Source organism: Sorex araneus, chromosome 6, assembly GCF_027595985.1.
Source record: "Sorex araneus isolate mSorAra2 chromosome 6, mSorAra2.pri, whole genome shotgun sequence".
NCBI lineage: Eukaryota > Metazoa > Chordata > Mammalia > Eulipotyphla > Soricidae > Sorex > Sorex araneus.
The window spans coordinates 8,629,300-8,645,524 of NC_073307.1; the positions used below are offsets into that span (position 1 = coordinate 8,629,300).

Sequence of the window (16,225 nt, forward strand, 5' to 3'; positions counted from 1 at the left end):
AAACCGTTGTTCTTATTTTTCCGAGCGGAATGAGGAGTGATATGTGATTTTCTTTACATATCTGAATATGGAATATTCTAGTTTTTTTATTGCTTTCATTTAAAAGATGAACATTCACAAAAGATAACTAGTGAGGTCACTTACTGAGTAATTAACATTCCATGCTTAGAAAAGTTATGTCTATCTTATGATAACTGAAAGCTGAAGAAAAAAGAATCTTCAGATGTTATTTGGAGGCAATATGAGTATGCTAACAGGGAAATCCCAGGGAAGAGAACCACCAGAGGCCCTACAGTAGCTCTTGTCCCTCCATGGCAGATGACACTGCATACCCCAAATGAGGTCTTACTTAAATAGCCGCTGCGAGAGAAATGTGCAGTGACTCGCCTAGAGAAGATGCCTGAACTATCCCAAGGACACCAGCGCAGGTTTCGCTGCTTCCACACTTGATCCAAATGAATGGTTTAGTTGGGTTTATTCTCCTTAGCAAGCCAGGTGATTTCATTTTTATTTAAAATGCACTTAAAGAGTTCGCACACGGAAAGAGTGAGAGGGTTAACTGCCTCTCAAATGCTTACACAGCTGCTAGGGTCAAAGCAGTGCCAACAGGAAGCGGGTGTCTCTCTGAGCGTCTGTCCGTCCTGTCTCAGAAGACCCGTCTGTCACCTGTGGAGGCGCTTTTCTCTACTGTTAAAGAATACCATTGCCTTGTGGTGTCTAAGGTCAGCAGAACTGTGAGTTAAGTGTAGGTGAGGGGAGTCTGGCCACCCTCTGTACTCAAAGACACTACCCCACAATGGAAAACATTCCCAAGTGTCAAAAAATGATATTTTGGAGAATTCTGTCTTAATTTTCAAAACATAACTGCAATGAATCTTTGTGTTTTCAAAAATTTCCTCAAACCCTGAATTCCCACCCCGCCCCTATTTCCCTTCCGTATTCTGCTAGGCCAGCACTCTGCAGATGTCCAGTGTGTGTGTGGTGGGGGGGGGTTGCTGAGAAACCAGGGACCCCGAAGTGAATGATTTCAGCAATAAACAAGTCTCACACTTAATCTATTTAATGTGCTTCTGAGGAAACAGTGGATTGGGTAATCATAATCTTGGAGGGTGGCACTGAGTTTACAGTTCTCGAGACACTGAGAATAGTTAAGTAATTTTGCAGAGACAAGCTCTTTTTAAAAACAAAATTTAAGTATATAGCTTACTGTTGTAGAAAAACCTTTCTGGTCAAGAGTGAGGCAAGTCTCACAAATACTTAACTGGGGATAAAAGGAGCTTGAATGAGGGAAAAGAGTCTGACTTGCAATTTGTATGTATAATCAAAACCAAAATAGATCTGTGGACTTAGAATTTTAAAAGTGCAGAGAAAACTTAATTTTGGAAGCCTCATGATTTATTAAACTCTTGAGTGCAGTAAGCCTTTAAGTGCAATTTTAGAGCACACAGATCTACCTTCTAAGATTGGGGCAGGTTCCATAGATAGGCAAGTTGGCTGGATTCTCTGTGTCTTAACATTTGCATTTCTCTAAAATAAATGGTTTAAAATAGAAAAAGATGGGCCAGGAGGTGGCTCCCTGGGTGGGGGCACAGGCTCAAATCAACCAGAGGACTTTTCAGGCTTTCTGCACTTTTGGTAGCATATTGACCTACTCATGGAGTAGCTACTTAAACATTATTTCTAACTACATGACCTTGCTTCATTATTGCTATGTTGAACGCTAAGAAATTGTCACTTAGAGGATAAGAAACCATTCAATATCAAGGTGATTATTTTTGCTGTTGGATTAAGTAAGTAGGGCTGGAGCGATAGCACAGTGGTTGGGCGTTCGCCTTTCACGAAGCCAACCCGAGTTTGATTCTTCCGCCCCTCTCGGAGAGTCCGGCAAGTTACCGAGAGTATGGAGCCCGCGAGGCAGAGCCTGGAAAGGTACCAGTGCGTATTGGATATGCCAAAAACAGTAACAATAAGTCTCTCAATGAGAGACATTACTGGTCTCTCGAACAAATCGATAAGCAACGGGATGACAGTGACAGTGACAGCTGGATTAAGTAGCTGATAGCCAGAAGGCTGGAATTAAGTAGGGAAACCCAGTCTGCGCCTCCCTAAGACAGCTGCCTGCCACACAGGAGTCTGGGACTCTTTAAAAGGATGGTTTTTGGTCATCGTCTTTAGCTCCTACATTGTGGAAAGCAAAGTGAGGAAAGAGTGTGTGCTGTGACCACGCCCTTTCAAGAATTGGAGTCAGGCAGCGGCTGCTACACACAGTAGGTCTGGCACCAACTGTGTGTCCTCTTCCCATTGAATAGTCCTACTAATGTCTAACCCAGGCCAGGTGCTGCAGGCACAAGCCCGCCCTTGACTACTGTGCTGAGAATGGGCTGTAGGCAGGAGGGCTTAGAAGCCATATCAGGACCCCCGGCAAGAGGTGGTGGCCCGCTGGACCCGAGTGGAGGAAGTGGAGTTTCTGAGCTGTGACCAGCTTCAAAATGGAAAATGTGCGTGTTTAAGTCAAGACAGTTTTCTAACAGCAAGGGGCGTGGTGTGGGATAGAAGGAAACAACGAAAGTGCTCAGATGAATGGATCAGAATTCAAGTTTGGCTTCACCTATGTATTTGCACACAAGGACATGAAAGAAGGGTAGAGACGGGCAGATGGGAATGATGAAGCTTGACTAAAATGTTGGGGATGGTACTGAGGGTACTGTGGAGGTGAGGCAGAAGAAGAAGGGTGCAAATGCGCACTGACACTTAAAATGAAATTGAGTGCTGGAGTGATAGCACAGCGGGTAGGGTATTTGCCTTGCATGTGGCAGACCCGGGTTGGATCCCCACCATTCCATATGGTCCCCTTAGCACCGCCAGGAGTAATTCCTGAGTGCAGAGACAGGAGTAACCCCTGAGCATCACTGGGTGTGACCCAAAAAGCAAAAAATAAATAAAATAAATAAATGAAAGGAAATTGAAGCTACATTGTTGTTCTATACCCTGCATCTAGAGCTCCTGGGGGCCCCCTTCAGTCCCCCCCACACACACCCTGCCTTTCTAGTCTTTAAAAAAATACAGTCAGATAGTTTGGGAACTTTAAATTTGAGTATAGTTTTGAGTCTCTTGCCTGGCTCTCTTTACCAGGGCCCCTTGGAGAGGGTGGGTTGAGTTTCCCTCCCCGCCCCGAGCAGAGCCCTGGCAGCCGAAGACCTCTGGAACCCAGCCATAGTCATGCTCAAGGCCCCTCTTCACACGTTCAGATGGGCCTCACGCATGAAGGAACCGACAGAGGAACCCAGGTGTGCAGGACCCAGAGCTGAGATCTCCAAGCCTGCTCGGATTGGGACTGGGCCTCTTCCACCCAGATCCCCCATTTTCCAGTAGCTAGGCGGTCACACCCAGAAACAGTCCCTGGCGCCATGTAATCCCATCAACGGCCAACATCCAGAGACTATAAATCCAAGCCCCTGGAAGCATGTGGCCTCGAAGACATCTTATAGCCTAGTTCTCCCTCTCGGAGAACCTGGCAAACTCCCCATGGCGTATTCATATGCCAAAACCAGTAAAAAGGATGGGTCTCATTCCCCTGACCCTGAAAGAGCCTCCAATGTGGCACTGTTGGGAAGGATGAGTAAAGAGAAGCTTCTAAAATCTCAGGGCTAGGACAAATGGAGATGTTACTGAGACCGCCCGAGAAAATCGATGATCAATGGGATGATGATGATGATGATGATGATGATAGTTTTGAAATGTCCTGTTCTCCTCTAAGGAGATCAAACCAACCATTCAGTGTTTAAATTTTCTGCAGCTACCAGGTCTGAGTCATTAGTGGGATGATAGGGCCCTAGCACAGCTAGTTATGACTTACCAAAGTGATCTAAACCACAGAGACACCAGTAATTAATCCCTTCACCCAACCGTGTGATTGATTTTCATAAGATGAACTGGAGAACTATGCTAGACACTAGTCAAGGGGAAAATGTTACACTATACATAGTCAAAGAATAAAGAAATGCAGACCACCTAAGTCGCTAACTGTACAAATGAGGAGGATGTGTGGGAGAAATGCATCGGAAGAAAAGTGACACTGGAGGCTTGGGAACGCTAAGCTTCTCCCTGTCTACCTATCTGCAGTGCATAACAAGCATCTAGTAATCTTTTTTGAACAAGGCCAGGGAGATAGCGCAGAAGGGTAGGGTGCATGCTTTGCATATTTAAGGCCCCAAGTTTGATCCCTGGCACCGCAGCCCCCTTCCAGCCCTGCTGGCAAAGTCTGTGTAAAACCAAATTGAATCCAGAAACTCCAAATACAGTGCTCTTCCTTAGGAATCAAATGTGTTATGTGCAGCTGAAACTCGGTGTGTCTTTGTCAAGTGTTTAATGACATTTATTCCTTGCTTTATGGGATGCCAGCCAGACACAAAGCAGGTACAAGAGCAGGAAGAATCACCTCTGGGTTTCCCAGACTTCCAAGAGAAGGAAATGTGGAGGGTGCCTCCTGAGTCTACTTTTCTGGTTGGTGCATAGAATGTTGGTTGCACTGTTGAAAATGAAAAAAACAAAAACAAAAACAAAAACAAAAAAACAAAACACAACCCCCAAACCAAAAAACCAAACTACTATTCCAGATGCAAAAATATAATCCTTTACTTCTCTGTCTTCCATTAGCTTCCTGACTCAGTAATGCCTCTTCTCCCACCAGCCCCCCCAGAGTCTCAACGTTCAGTTTATCTTTTTAACATAGTGTCTGCAAGAGAATGACCTATAGCTAGTTAGAAGGTTGACAGTACCCGGGACTCTGATTGCTTTCTATTTCTTTTGGGGGGGGGTCACACCCAGCGATACACAGGGGTTACTCCTGGCTCTGTACTCAGGAATTACTCCTGGCGGTGCTCACGGGACCATATGGGATGCTGGGAATCGAACATATGGGTTGGCTGTGTGTAAGATAAATGCCCTACCTGCTGTGCTATCGCTCCAGTCCCAGACTCTAATTGCTTTTTCTGAATTAACAACCTACTTTGTCTTGAGCAGATCAAAGGGCTTATAGGAGAAATACAATACAGAAAAACTAGGCCCCTTTCACGGACAAGAAGAATAACTAAGTGCACAGACATAAAATTTCATATACTTGCTAGATACATTTATTGGTTGGAAATACTACAAGCTCAGCCAAGGAGATAGTTCTCTCACTAATGTAATTATTTGAATAATTTCAGAATTAATTTTTTCTCCATAGAAATGCATGATGATATCAAATAGTAATTTTAGATACTAATTTATATAGAAATGTCAGGAACATGAGTACAATTCCATAATTATTCTTATTGAATGCATCTAAAATAACTTATTTTATAGATCATTAATGCCATGAAAAATTTCGCATATTACAGTGGACATTATTTTTTTCCCCCTAGAATAGTACCAGTTTATTCCTGCATTCAACTTTGGACAAAATTACTTTATTAGATCTATAATTTCTGATTGCACATACTTAAATGAGATATCATTATATTTTTAGTGTTAAAATAGGGGAGGAAAAAGTTCCTACCAGTGTGTATGGATTTCAGGCTCTAAATTCTGGACCCTGGGAATTCTGGTCACAGACAAGATAAGTAAGTTGTGCTGGGCTAGTTGATAAAGGCTAGAACCAGAAACTCTGTAGAATCCAGACCCAGTCAGATTCTGGCAAGAGCTGCTCTGACCTCTGAACTTAGTAGTTTATTACGTTCAATTGTTTTTGCTAGATAATGGGAAAAGTAGGTCCATAAAAAAAAAAGTCTTATATTCAGTATATCTGCAACTATGTTAGAATTCAAATGAGCTATTATTTAATAAAGATTTTGATTACCATAATTGTGAATCTGATTACTTTCATTTTTCCTTCATTATGTAATACAAACTCTTAATTATTAAAATTCTCAAGTGAGACTCGGAAAGTGCCAAAGATACTTACAATGTATATTTTTAAACATTGGTACCGTATTTAATTACAAAATACTATATTTTTGCTGTGAAATTTAAAAATGGTCTCCGGAGTTTTGTGAACTTGCTAAAAAAATAAAAAAAATCATTTACAGAAACTGACGTGAGAAAGACGATTATTTTAAGGATGAGCTTGTAAGTTTTCTTATGAGCAAAGGAGTAGTTGCAAATTTTTGCTAGTCGGTTTCATTTGCTTTGATTACAGACTGTTTAGTTAAACAGGTTTGGGTTCCCTAAAGCTCAGAGCCTTTATTTTGTCTTCGGTGACAAACTCATGAGACAAACCAAGAAGCCAGAGAGAAAAGGCACAGCAGAAGGTCCTGTGCATGGAGGCGAATTAAAGGAGCTGGGAAGTGCAGGGAGAATGAAGCCGTTTGATTTGGGACATGGTGTCTGTCACGCGCCTCTTCCAAAGTCACTGATCCCGAGTTCAAGGTCGACCCACAAGGAGACAAGACTTTCTCTAAATAAACCTTTTCGAAACTCCCCTCTTGGGTCAGACACCTGCCAGAAGGTCTCCCTTGGTCTCTGGTGTCACTGGCACCCCAAGGAACGCCATCAGCATCCAAAGTCCGGACAGATCCTCGAGGTCCTTGGTGTGCAGATTCTCTCGAAGCGAGACACGCATGCAAGAAAGACCAAGGCTGGGGGTGCAGATTGCCATGGGGTCTGCAGAAGACCGGTGTCCCCCGAGCCTCCACCCCAGAAGACCTACCCAGAAGCAGAAGCGAGAGGCTCTCACCGGAAACAGAACTCCAGGGGGGCAGGGCGGGGGCCGAGGCCCGGCGGGCACGCTGTCCGTCCCCACCGCAGTCGCCAAGGACTCACGAGAGGCTCAGAGTGAAGCGGCACTGCAGGTGAGGCCATCCCGGGGGCTTGCCTCTGCCCACGTTCCACGTCGCTTCATTGCCATTCCGTCACCTAAGCTGGCAGCCAGAGCAGGGGCTAAGCCAGGAAGAAGTCCCGCAGCGTCCGGGGCACACGGCTGTGTGCTGGGCCGACGGCAAAGATGAAACGCAGCAAGAGCTCCAAGCGGCTGAAGGGAGATGCCCGAAGCAGCAGGAGCGACAGAGGTGACACGAGGGCGCCCCGGAATCCCACTTCGTAGCTGCCGCATGCACACACTCTGGCACGGGGGGAGAGCCCCTCGGGTGGACCCCACCGCCGTCCTGCTGGCGCTGTACGGTTAGAAGGGGCGGCAAACTGTGGCTTCAGCCACACACCGAAACGACAGTCTCTTCCAATGGGGCCCGGCCGGGAGGACCCCGGCTACAGAGCTCGAGATGCCCCCACGCCCACGGCCACCCGGCCAGCTGCTAGTTAAAGCTTAGTGAGGACAGCTGGTCAAGACCTGCAATCGACAAGAGTAATTGTTTTACCAGGGCTGCATGCGGAAGGGCACGGCCACCTCGGCACAGCTGGGACACGTCCCGGGTCGCATCTGTGCCATCAGATTAGAAAGCGGCGTGCGGAACCCCCCCTTCACCAGTCCGTGTTCCATCTCAGAGAGAGAGAAAGAGAGAAAAGCGGGTTCTACAGACCCACGTGCATGGGGCTGCGGGTCCCGTGGAAGGAGAATGTGTCAGCATCTAAATGCTGAAGGTTTCTAAGAAGAAAAGGGCATCCACGGAGAAAGCACATTCTATCTTTTTCCTGTCCTGCAGTCATGCTCCCTCAGCAGGCGTCCCTGGGACTGCCCTGAACTCAGGCAGAGAAATTGGTCTCCAAGCAGCCCCAGGAGCCCCGCGGGGTGCAGAGGGGAGCAGGGCTGCAGCGCTGTCAGAAGCGCTTGGGATGGGACCAGTGCGCAGAGCGGAGAAGCACTGTGAGAACCGCGGGCCACTCGGAAAGGAAACGGACGGACGGGCAGCGGCCGCACAGGGGCCTCTCCGCCCAGAGCCCCACCCACGTCCCCCTGCAGAGCAGAGACGAAGCCCCTCTGTAAGGTGCTCACTTGTGTTTGCAGCAGAGAGGAGGCGATGCCGGTCCCTGGCAGGGGAGCCCCTGCGGGCGGCACGGGTGCGCAGCGCCTGGGAAAGGGCCTCTGAGCGGAGCCCGCGGAGGGCGGGAGCGGAGCGCGCGCGCGGAAGGAAGGAAGCAACGCAGCCCTGGGGCTCGACCGGTGACCTGGGAAGGCAGTTAAATCCCTGCGGGGCTCTGGCACAGGAGAAGGGAATCCCAGACAGTATGTTCCCCACTGAACTGCCCAGGGCCACCACACACTCCGAGAAAGAGAGAAAAGAACACAGTCACCTGGGCTGTCTTGGAGCACTGTGCGGTGAGTTCAGTGCCACTTGGACCACGTGTCTCTCTCGAGCACCTGGGGTGCGGACTTGGCCTCCCTGGGAGGAGCACTGCCTTGCTGTGTGAGGCTACGGTCTACAGGGCAAATGCAGGGGGGAGACAGGAGCCACGGAGGCACAGCGGCCACCCGAAACCCCGACTTGCCCAGCACGGCCCTGGGCACAGCGGGGCGGGGGGGGGGGTCTGCACCCGGTGCACGGGGGCCTGGGAAGAGCCCGGCTCCCTGGCGGCTCGTGCACAGGCACCTTTGGCCTCCCGATTCTTCAAGGCCAGCCTTTGCCTGGCTGAGAGAGTGAACGGATGTGGAGAGAGGGTGCCGGATGCGGAATCACGGGAGAAGCTCGCTGGGGCAGCCGCTTCAGTTAGTTGGGAAAGGAAAGGAGCCTGGCACCAGAGGGCTTCGATTCAAAATTTAGTTCAGTGTCAAGAGTGGGATGAGCAGACCTACAAAATAAAGCCCTCAGTTGTCAGAAATGGCCGACTACCTCCAGCCACCTTCGGTCAGAGCAGGAAGTACTGTGGTTACACTTTACAGGGTGGGCTGTTCAGTTCAACAAAGGAGGAGAGCTCGGGGGTGTGGGAGGGGGGAGCTGGTAACTCCCCCCTGTAGCTGGGACCTATTATTCCCTTCGAGGTCTGCTGTTACACCTGAGAATTTCTAGGTTCTTTCTTCTATGCCACGAATGGATACACTTTTTCAAGACTGTGTACTACTCCACTTGTAGAATGAAAGCCCATTGTGGTAGGAATAGATAAATCATCTTGCCACATAAGGTATCATTAATGGACAGCTGATTTCTCTGAATTTCACTTTTATTTGTTGTTGTTGTTGTTGTTGTTTTGGCCACACCGGGTGGCAGTGCTCAGGGATAACTCCTGGTGGGACTTGGGGGACCAAGTGCCTGACCCGTAAGCTATCCTATCAATCCAGCCCCCTTTCATGTATTTTGATTGTAGGTCTGGAGATCAAATTTTGGACTCCATTACACATGCGAAGCACGTGCCCTCGTGTGGAGCTCCATCCCTGGCCCCTTTGACTTGCTTTTACCTTTCTTCTTCAAGGACCCATTTTCTTGTCATCATATATTTATTTGGGAATGGCGTCTACACCAGGGGCCTATCGGAACTGTAGTTTCATATTCTATATACTATATTCAGTATATAGATTATGAAACTGTAGTTTCATAATTCAGTATATAGATTTTTTTTATAATTCAGTATATAGATTAGTGTCAAATGAAGCAAAATTCAGACAGTCATGAAGCCCAAAAGAAAGAAGTTGATGGCACGCATGTATGCATACAGAACTGGCCAGAATTCAGCATAGGGGCTGAGAAGGAGAGCGTGGGAACAGCACACTAGCTGAGGGTAAGAAGCTGCCTCATGTGACAGGACTCTGCCATGACTTGTGACCATTGCAAACGTTCCCCTCTGCATTCAGGAATACAAACTGTTCTCTGGGCAGGCTTCATAACTGTGTGTATTGCTTATGCAATTTGAAACTGTCTTCCCTGCCATCACTCATTTTCGAGAGTATATAAAGTGGTAGAATATCCCATGTATTGTGACTACCTTAAAAGAGAAAAAAAGAACATCTTATGGGGACAAACACAAGCTTTGAGTTAGAATTTTCCATTTCCAGTTTAAATCATACCTTTCACATCTTCATCTTCAATTGTTGTATTTGAACTCTCAGTTGACTCCTGTTGAGAAGAAAAACATATTTTCAGTTGCAAATGGCGATATGATATTTTCATAAAACCACAGGTGAGTGATGGATATATCATGCAAAATTATTCAGCAGGCTGTGAGCATATACTGACATGCAAATGGACAAATACACGCCATGGTTTTAACAAAAGTAAAATGCCACAAACGTTTCAAAGAATCAAAGAGGTACTCTGGTTGCCTGATCTTGGAAACAAGATAAATCCTGGGTGACTTGGAGAAAGAGCTGGAGTCTGCAACTTACTTTAAGAACTGTGCAAGGCACTGTCAGCATCACAGTGGCCCACTAGGTGTGATTTAAAAATGTATTTATGAGAAATTGCATGTGGTAGCCTAATGACTTTGAGCCTTAGAATAAAATACTTTTTATTCCAACTAATCAGTAAATAGTCCTTCTTTTGGGTGACTTAATATCACATACAGAATTCAGTCTGTGGGCCTTTGTGGAGAGCATTTCTCTGCATTGTTTGACAAAGGAACTAAGCTGAGATAAACTGAAAGTGCTTTTAAGAAGATTTCCGTGTTTGTGATGAGAACAATAGAGTTACATGATTTACATCCAACGACAATTATGTTTTCCATTCATTTCTAAATTAGAACTGGCTTTAATGGAGAATGTGAATTTAAAGGAAGCCCAATACCAGAATGAAAGGACAGTCACTTCATTATAAAGTTATCTGTGAAGTTCAACATCAGTATGCTCACTTGAAAGAAAGGACACTTAACTACTAGTAGTAAGATAAATTCCTGAGATTTTGGGAAGCATTTTCCCACTAATGATATGCTAACAAAATGCTTCTAGCAAAGAAGTTTGGTAACAGTCATAAACAGGCATAATTTTATTCTCCGATAAAAGGCTGTTGTTGGGGAAAAAAATGGAAGCAGACTGTCAATCAGTAACTGTGAGTTCACTGATGCAAAACAGAATTTGGGAAACGATACAAAAAACCAGTGTACTTTTTTAGGGATTCAATATTTAAAAAAATAAAAGTCAGTGTACATGAGTAGCAAATCCAGTATCTAAGCCAAAGGGAGAGACGAATCAAAGATGTACCCGGAGCCTCCATCCACACAAAAAACCAAAGCCAGGCTCTTCATGCACCTCTCATTGTGACCTGGTGTTAAAATTTCAGCTCCAGAGGAAGGTAAACCCATGCACTGTAAAAATGAACCGAGGCACGTAAGCAGGGAGAATCATGCAGTAACTCTTACAAACGACAAAGCTAGAACGTGTCCGCGTCAGCTCTTATGCTTCCTCTTTCACTTGCTAACGACATTGAAGAAAAAACTGTTCTTGTCTGTCATGCTTCCGACTACCTCAAGGCTTTCAGGGGCTTAGAACATTTCAAGTGTCACAACTATAAAATCTCATTCTAAATAACGTAACTCTCTTAGGTTTTCCCTTGTATGATTTAAAAGTTCTGATCAACTAAGTGTTAAACCAGAGGAAACGTGGGTTTTGAGAGTTTAAGGAGAAGCAAGACTCTAGGATTTTTCCTCTCCCCGAAAGGTGCTGTCTGAGAAGGAATGCATCAGAAACATGAAATATATTCAGAAAATGTCTGTTTCCCTCTTACAGACCTGTTCACACTGTGATTTAGCACGTTGTGCAAAAACCACAACAATCAATGGGCAACTTTACGATCTTCTTCCCGTATTTGCAGTTAAAAATGTCTGTTACAGAAATGCATGTAACTCAAACCTGTTTCACCAGAGGTGAAACTCCCCGATTCTCAAGTTCATGCCAAACAACAGAAACATCAATAATGGGAGCTAAAAGAAACAAACATCGGGGCCAACAGAATAAATCAAACTCAAAGCAACATCATGACATTTAAACAGAAATGCCAAGAGGAACTCAAGTTGGTATTTGGGAAGATGGTTGAATGCTAGATAGAGCAAGAAATTCTCACATGGCATGCAGAACACAGCGACAGAACATGGCACAGACAGACGGGCACGGGGGGGAGAGGATCAGAGGAGCTGCTTAAGATACACAGTCATCTCGACAAAGACTGCTGAACCAGAACTGGACGGATTAGGTATTCTTTACTCTTTTTTTTTTAAGAGCTCATTCATTTTGTTTTCCAAGAAATACACATAGAGTTCTAGATTGATTAGGTGCAGAGGAAAAGTGTGTTAGGGAAAGAAAAAAAAAATTTCAAATATTTTTTTCTTCTCTTTTTTTTTTTGGGTGGGGGGGTAAGGGATTAATCTCGCATGGGCTGTTTTGATGAGATGTGTAATCTTGTGAAAGCAAGAGGATGTTGATTCTTTCTGAATACCTTGTTTCCATCAGGGTTGTGGATTACAGTAGTTTGGGGCTCCTGAGTGAGAACAAAATAGAGAAAGAAACAGTTCGCGTTGGTAAGTACATTCTTCCCAGGGAGAAGGACAGAGCAGAGGGCGTCAGCTGACAACACGTGAGAGTGAGGCGCTGAAGCGATGTTAAACTACTGTCAGAAGCTGCAGCCGGCAGATGTCTGGGGACAGCTCTCCCTGGCCGAGACCGCGAGACAGGACCCGCACCACCCCGCAGCAGCATGCAAAAGACCTTATTCCTGACCCGGGTGCAGACAGACCAGGCTTTGGAGACCCAAAGAGGCACTCACTGTTTCACAAGGTCCTCTCCCACAGAGAATGTCCCTGTCCTCTTTAACGAGGACCCTACTGCTGCGTGTCCCTGGGAAAACTGGCCAGCGACCTCAAGGAGCACATCTCCCCGGGAACGCTGCCAATTCCTTCGAAAGATTTTTGTTGTTGTTGTTGTTAAACTGTATTTCTTGGAAGACTGATGATGGCTGAGATATACTTAAATACCCTTAGAGAAAAGTTCGAAGCATTGGGTCACATCTAAGAAAAGATACCGTAAAGAGGGAAATGGCAAAGTCTAAAAGGAATTCTCGGGAACATCTAAACAGCCCTTGTAAAGGGATCAATAAAAGTATCACTACAGTTGGAGAGCTTTTCCTGTTTAGTGCCATGTTAATTCATGCCAGAAAGAAAACACCCTCTTCCTGAATTATACATACAGAAGATTTGTAAAGTCGTGTTTTTCCCTAAAGAAAATAGTTTTCCCATCATATACTTCTGGAAAATTGACAAAATCATCCTAAATAGACAAAAATCATAAAAAAAAGAAAGAAAAAATCCAAAACAAAACAAAACAAAACAAAAAAACCCACAAACCAAAAAACAATGAAATCCCCTCCTGTGTCTACACAGCTTTGAGAGTTCCTCTAACCCACTGAGAGTTTCTCCAGCTGTAAGCACCCTCTCCACTCTAGAATTTCTTCTTTCTTTCCCTGGATAGATATATGATCAATATTACCTTTTGTTCTAGCTGATAACTGTTTAACTGTTTGTTTGGCATCATACCTGGCAGTGACAGGTATGTGGTATATGATGCCGGGGATCGAACCTGGGTCAACTGTGTGCAAGGCAAGAGCCTTACTTGCTATGCTAACTCTCTGGCTAAAACCAGCAACACACAGACAGCACAGATGACAGTAAAAAAACATTTAAAATAAAAAAAAAATTAGAAACAAAAATATCAACTCAACTGCAAAAAACGTTATAGGAGGTGAGTGACTGAACACTGGTATCCAAATTTTCTTTTTAAATGATTTCTGAATTTTAACCTCACAGTACCTTCAAATATGAAACTGACTTCAGTTGTTTGTGAATTTGGAAGGGACACATTGGTTGTTATTGGTAACTCCAAGTTCAGTGCTATCCCCTGGCATTCTCTGGATGAAAGTGAAACAGTGATCGTTGGAAACAAGACAGGCAAAAAGCTACCCATCCTCAGTGCCTCTTGGTCCCGGGAAGTGAGGTTGCACAAAGCCCAGCTGCCTTGGAGGGAGAGGGAGAGAACTCTGAATAAGGTCTGCTTGGCTGTTGCCTAGCAATAACCCCTTAGCTCTCCTCGATGTCTGGCTCGGCAGTGGGGAGGAGGTGCCGCGGTACCCATAATCGAGAGCTTCATCAGAGGCAGAGCTAAGGGCAACCAAAGCGCATTCGACTGTGCTCCCGAGGCGGCATGCAGTAGTTTTGCGGCGCGACCGCGGCGCCCGGGACGGGGGTCAGCAATGGGATGAGATCAGTCTCATGTTAGAAACACACTGCCAACTGCCTTCACAAACGGTGACGGGGGAAATGAACCGATTTTATCGAAGGAAGCGAAAACAAAACCCAACGAAATCTTTATATACGTATGTATCGATAGAGTGAAAGCAGATGAGAGAAACAAACAGGAAAAGAAAAGGAAAGAAAAGAAAAGAAAAAGAAAACCCCAGTCAAGAACCGAAGAAGGGTTACAAAGAGTGGAGGTATACCAGCGCCGGGGTAGGGACATTTTCTTTGGGGCTGGTTACCACGTTGGTTTTGTTGTTTATCTGTAGGTTGCAGAAAATAGAAACAGAGATGCCTTAAACCCCTGGGTACCCGATGTCTCTACACGCAGCGTGTCTACAGGGAGGGATCGGCGTGAACACCACCATGGGCTCCGGGGGAAGGTGCAGTGGCCCCGGGCTCACACACAGGCCAGGGGATGACCACGTGGGCCAGGTGACTTCCTCTCCGCACACAGACCCGGTGTCAGCGCGCGCAGTGAAAGCCACCGAGCCTGTCCCCAGTGTCCAGCCCGCACCCTCACGCTCCCCCTAGCCTGGGTCCTCACATCTCTACCCAGGGTGCCCCCAGGGGCGCAGCACGGACGCAACCACAGGCTGAGACCTCCTCATTTATTCTCGCCTTTCGGTTGGTTTTCCTAAGGGTCGAGTCCGGGTCTCCTTTCAGAAACATCCTCAGCTGGACACGGGCAGGTGGACCCCCTGGTTAACACTGTGAGTGGACAAGTGTCTTGGGGAGAAGCAGGCTGTTGGTGGTGGAAGTATTCCTGCTGGCAGTGGAGACGGGGCAGGTGAACGCTTTCTCTTGCTTTAACACCACTGCGGGCGGCCTCAGTGGTGAGCCCATTGCCAGGATGGAGCCACAGGGGCTGGAAGGCACCTGAGGTAAGTATGACAAAGGGCCCGCAGAGCAGAGAGAGGAGAGGACAGCGCTGGCCTACAGCTTGTGGGGGTACCCTAAATTGCTTACCATCAACTGTCATTTTAAGTCACACATGACAGAATTTGCACTGGGGTTATCGACAAATACAAATTCACATTCATTTTCTGGCATTCTATCATCTAGATGCTTTGTACATTGTCAAAAGGGAATATATTTTATATTTTATTTATTTATTTACTTTTTGCTTTTTGGGTCACACCTGGCGATGCACAGGGGTTACTCCTGGCTCTGCACTCAGGAATTACTCCTGGTGGTGCTCAGGGGACCATATGGGATGCTGGGAATTGAACCCTGGTCGGCCGCGTGCAAGGCAAACGCCCTACCCGCTGTGCTATTGCTCCAGCCCCAAAAGGGAATATATTTGATATACGATAGTATAGTCTAAATGTTCCTTCATCTATGCTGAAAAGAAACATAAGGAAACAAATGACTGCCCCCAAAATGCATTTAATTGTTTGGATTTCTGGCTATCCTTTCATTTTGTATTTTATACCTGTGCATCTCTTGAAATTAGCATTGAGAAGAAGATAGAAGGTTAGAGCAATTCACTTTGGTCTGTGATTTTTTTTTTTAATGTCGACATTGCTGTGGTTATTGGGTTTTAGTACTTTTTAAGTCAGCTGGGACACAGTGCTCCGTGTGTGACATGCAGGGAAGGGAGACAGCATTGGTGCCCTTCCCTTAGAAAACGCTCTAAATGTTAAACCATCACATCTAATTTTTTTCAGATGTTCAAGTGTTTCTTCCAAGTACCCAGAATTTAACGAACTCTATAGAGCCGCAGTCAGACTTTATGTTAGTATAAGAGACATGAGACAGGGGAGGGCCGTACGCAGACTCCTATCCCGACTGAGGCCTCGGGGAGGCCGGGCTTCCCCCGGGGAGCCGAGGAAATGACGGCTGGAGTCCCACACGTAGCTAGCGGGCTCCGGGGCACTGTTTATCAGAGGAGTAAAGGGAGTATGCTGAGGTCGGGGTTTCTGCTTTGAGGACGATTTGCCTTTTTGCCCAGCTAGGATGTACTCGCCAAGAACTTCGTTAGGTTAGTGAAAACGTCTCGTGTGCACAGGCTGGCTGCGTGAGCGTGCACACGCATGCACGCATGTCTCTGTACACACCGAGACACGCTGCCAGCCTCCTCTCC

General features: G+C 46.2%; 1 protein-coding gene across 16 annotated transcripts in view; it reads right to left on the reverse strand.

Moving 5' to 3' along the window:
• The window catches only part of CAMK2D (calcium/calmodulin dependent protein kinase II delta), a 251,290-nt gene that overhangs the window by 20,984 nt on the left and 214,081 nt on the right, over positions 1 to 16,225 (reverse strand). For 7 of the 16 annotated variants that reach the window (XM_055144146.1, XM_055144145.1, XM_004612712.2 and 4 more), the window contains 3 exons: positions 14,343 to 14,402; positions 12,291 to 12,332; positions 9,932 to 9,980 (listed from right to left, as the gene is read on the reverse strand). In XM_055144146.1, the coding sequence (XP_055000121.1) occupies positions 9,932 to 9,980; positions 12,291 to 12,332; positions 14,343 to 14,402 (151 nt within the window). The remainder of the gene's footprint in view (positions 1 to 9,931; positions 9,981 to 12,290; positions 12,333 to 14,342; positions 14,403 to 16,225) is intronic. The other 9 variants (XM_055144158.1, XM_055144157.1, XM_004612713.2 and 6 more) reach the window with 3 other exon arrangements.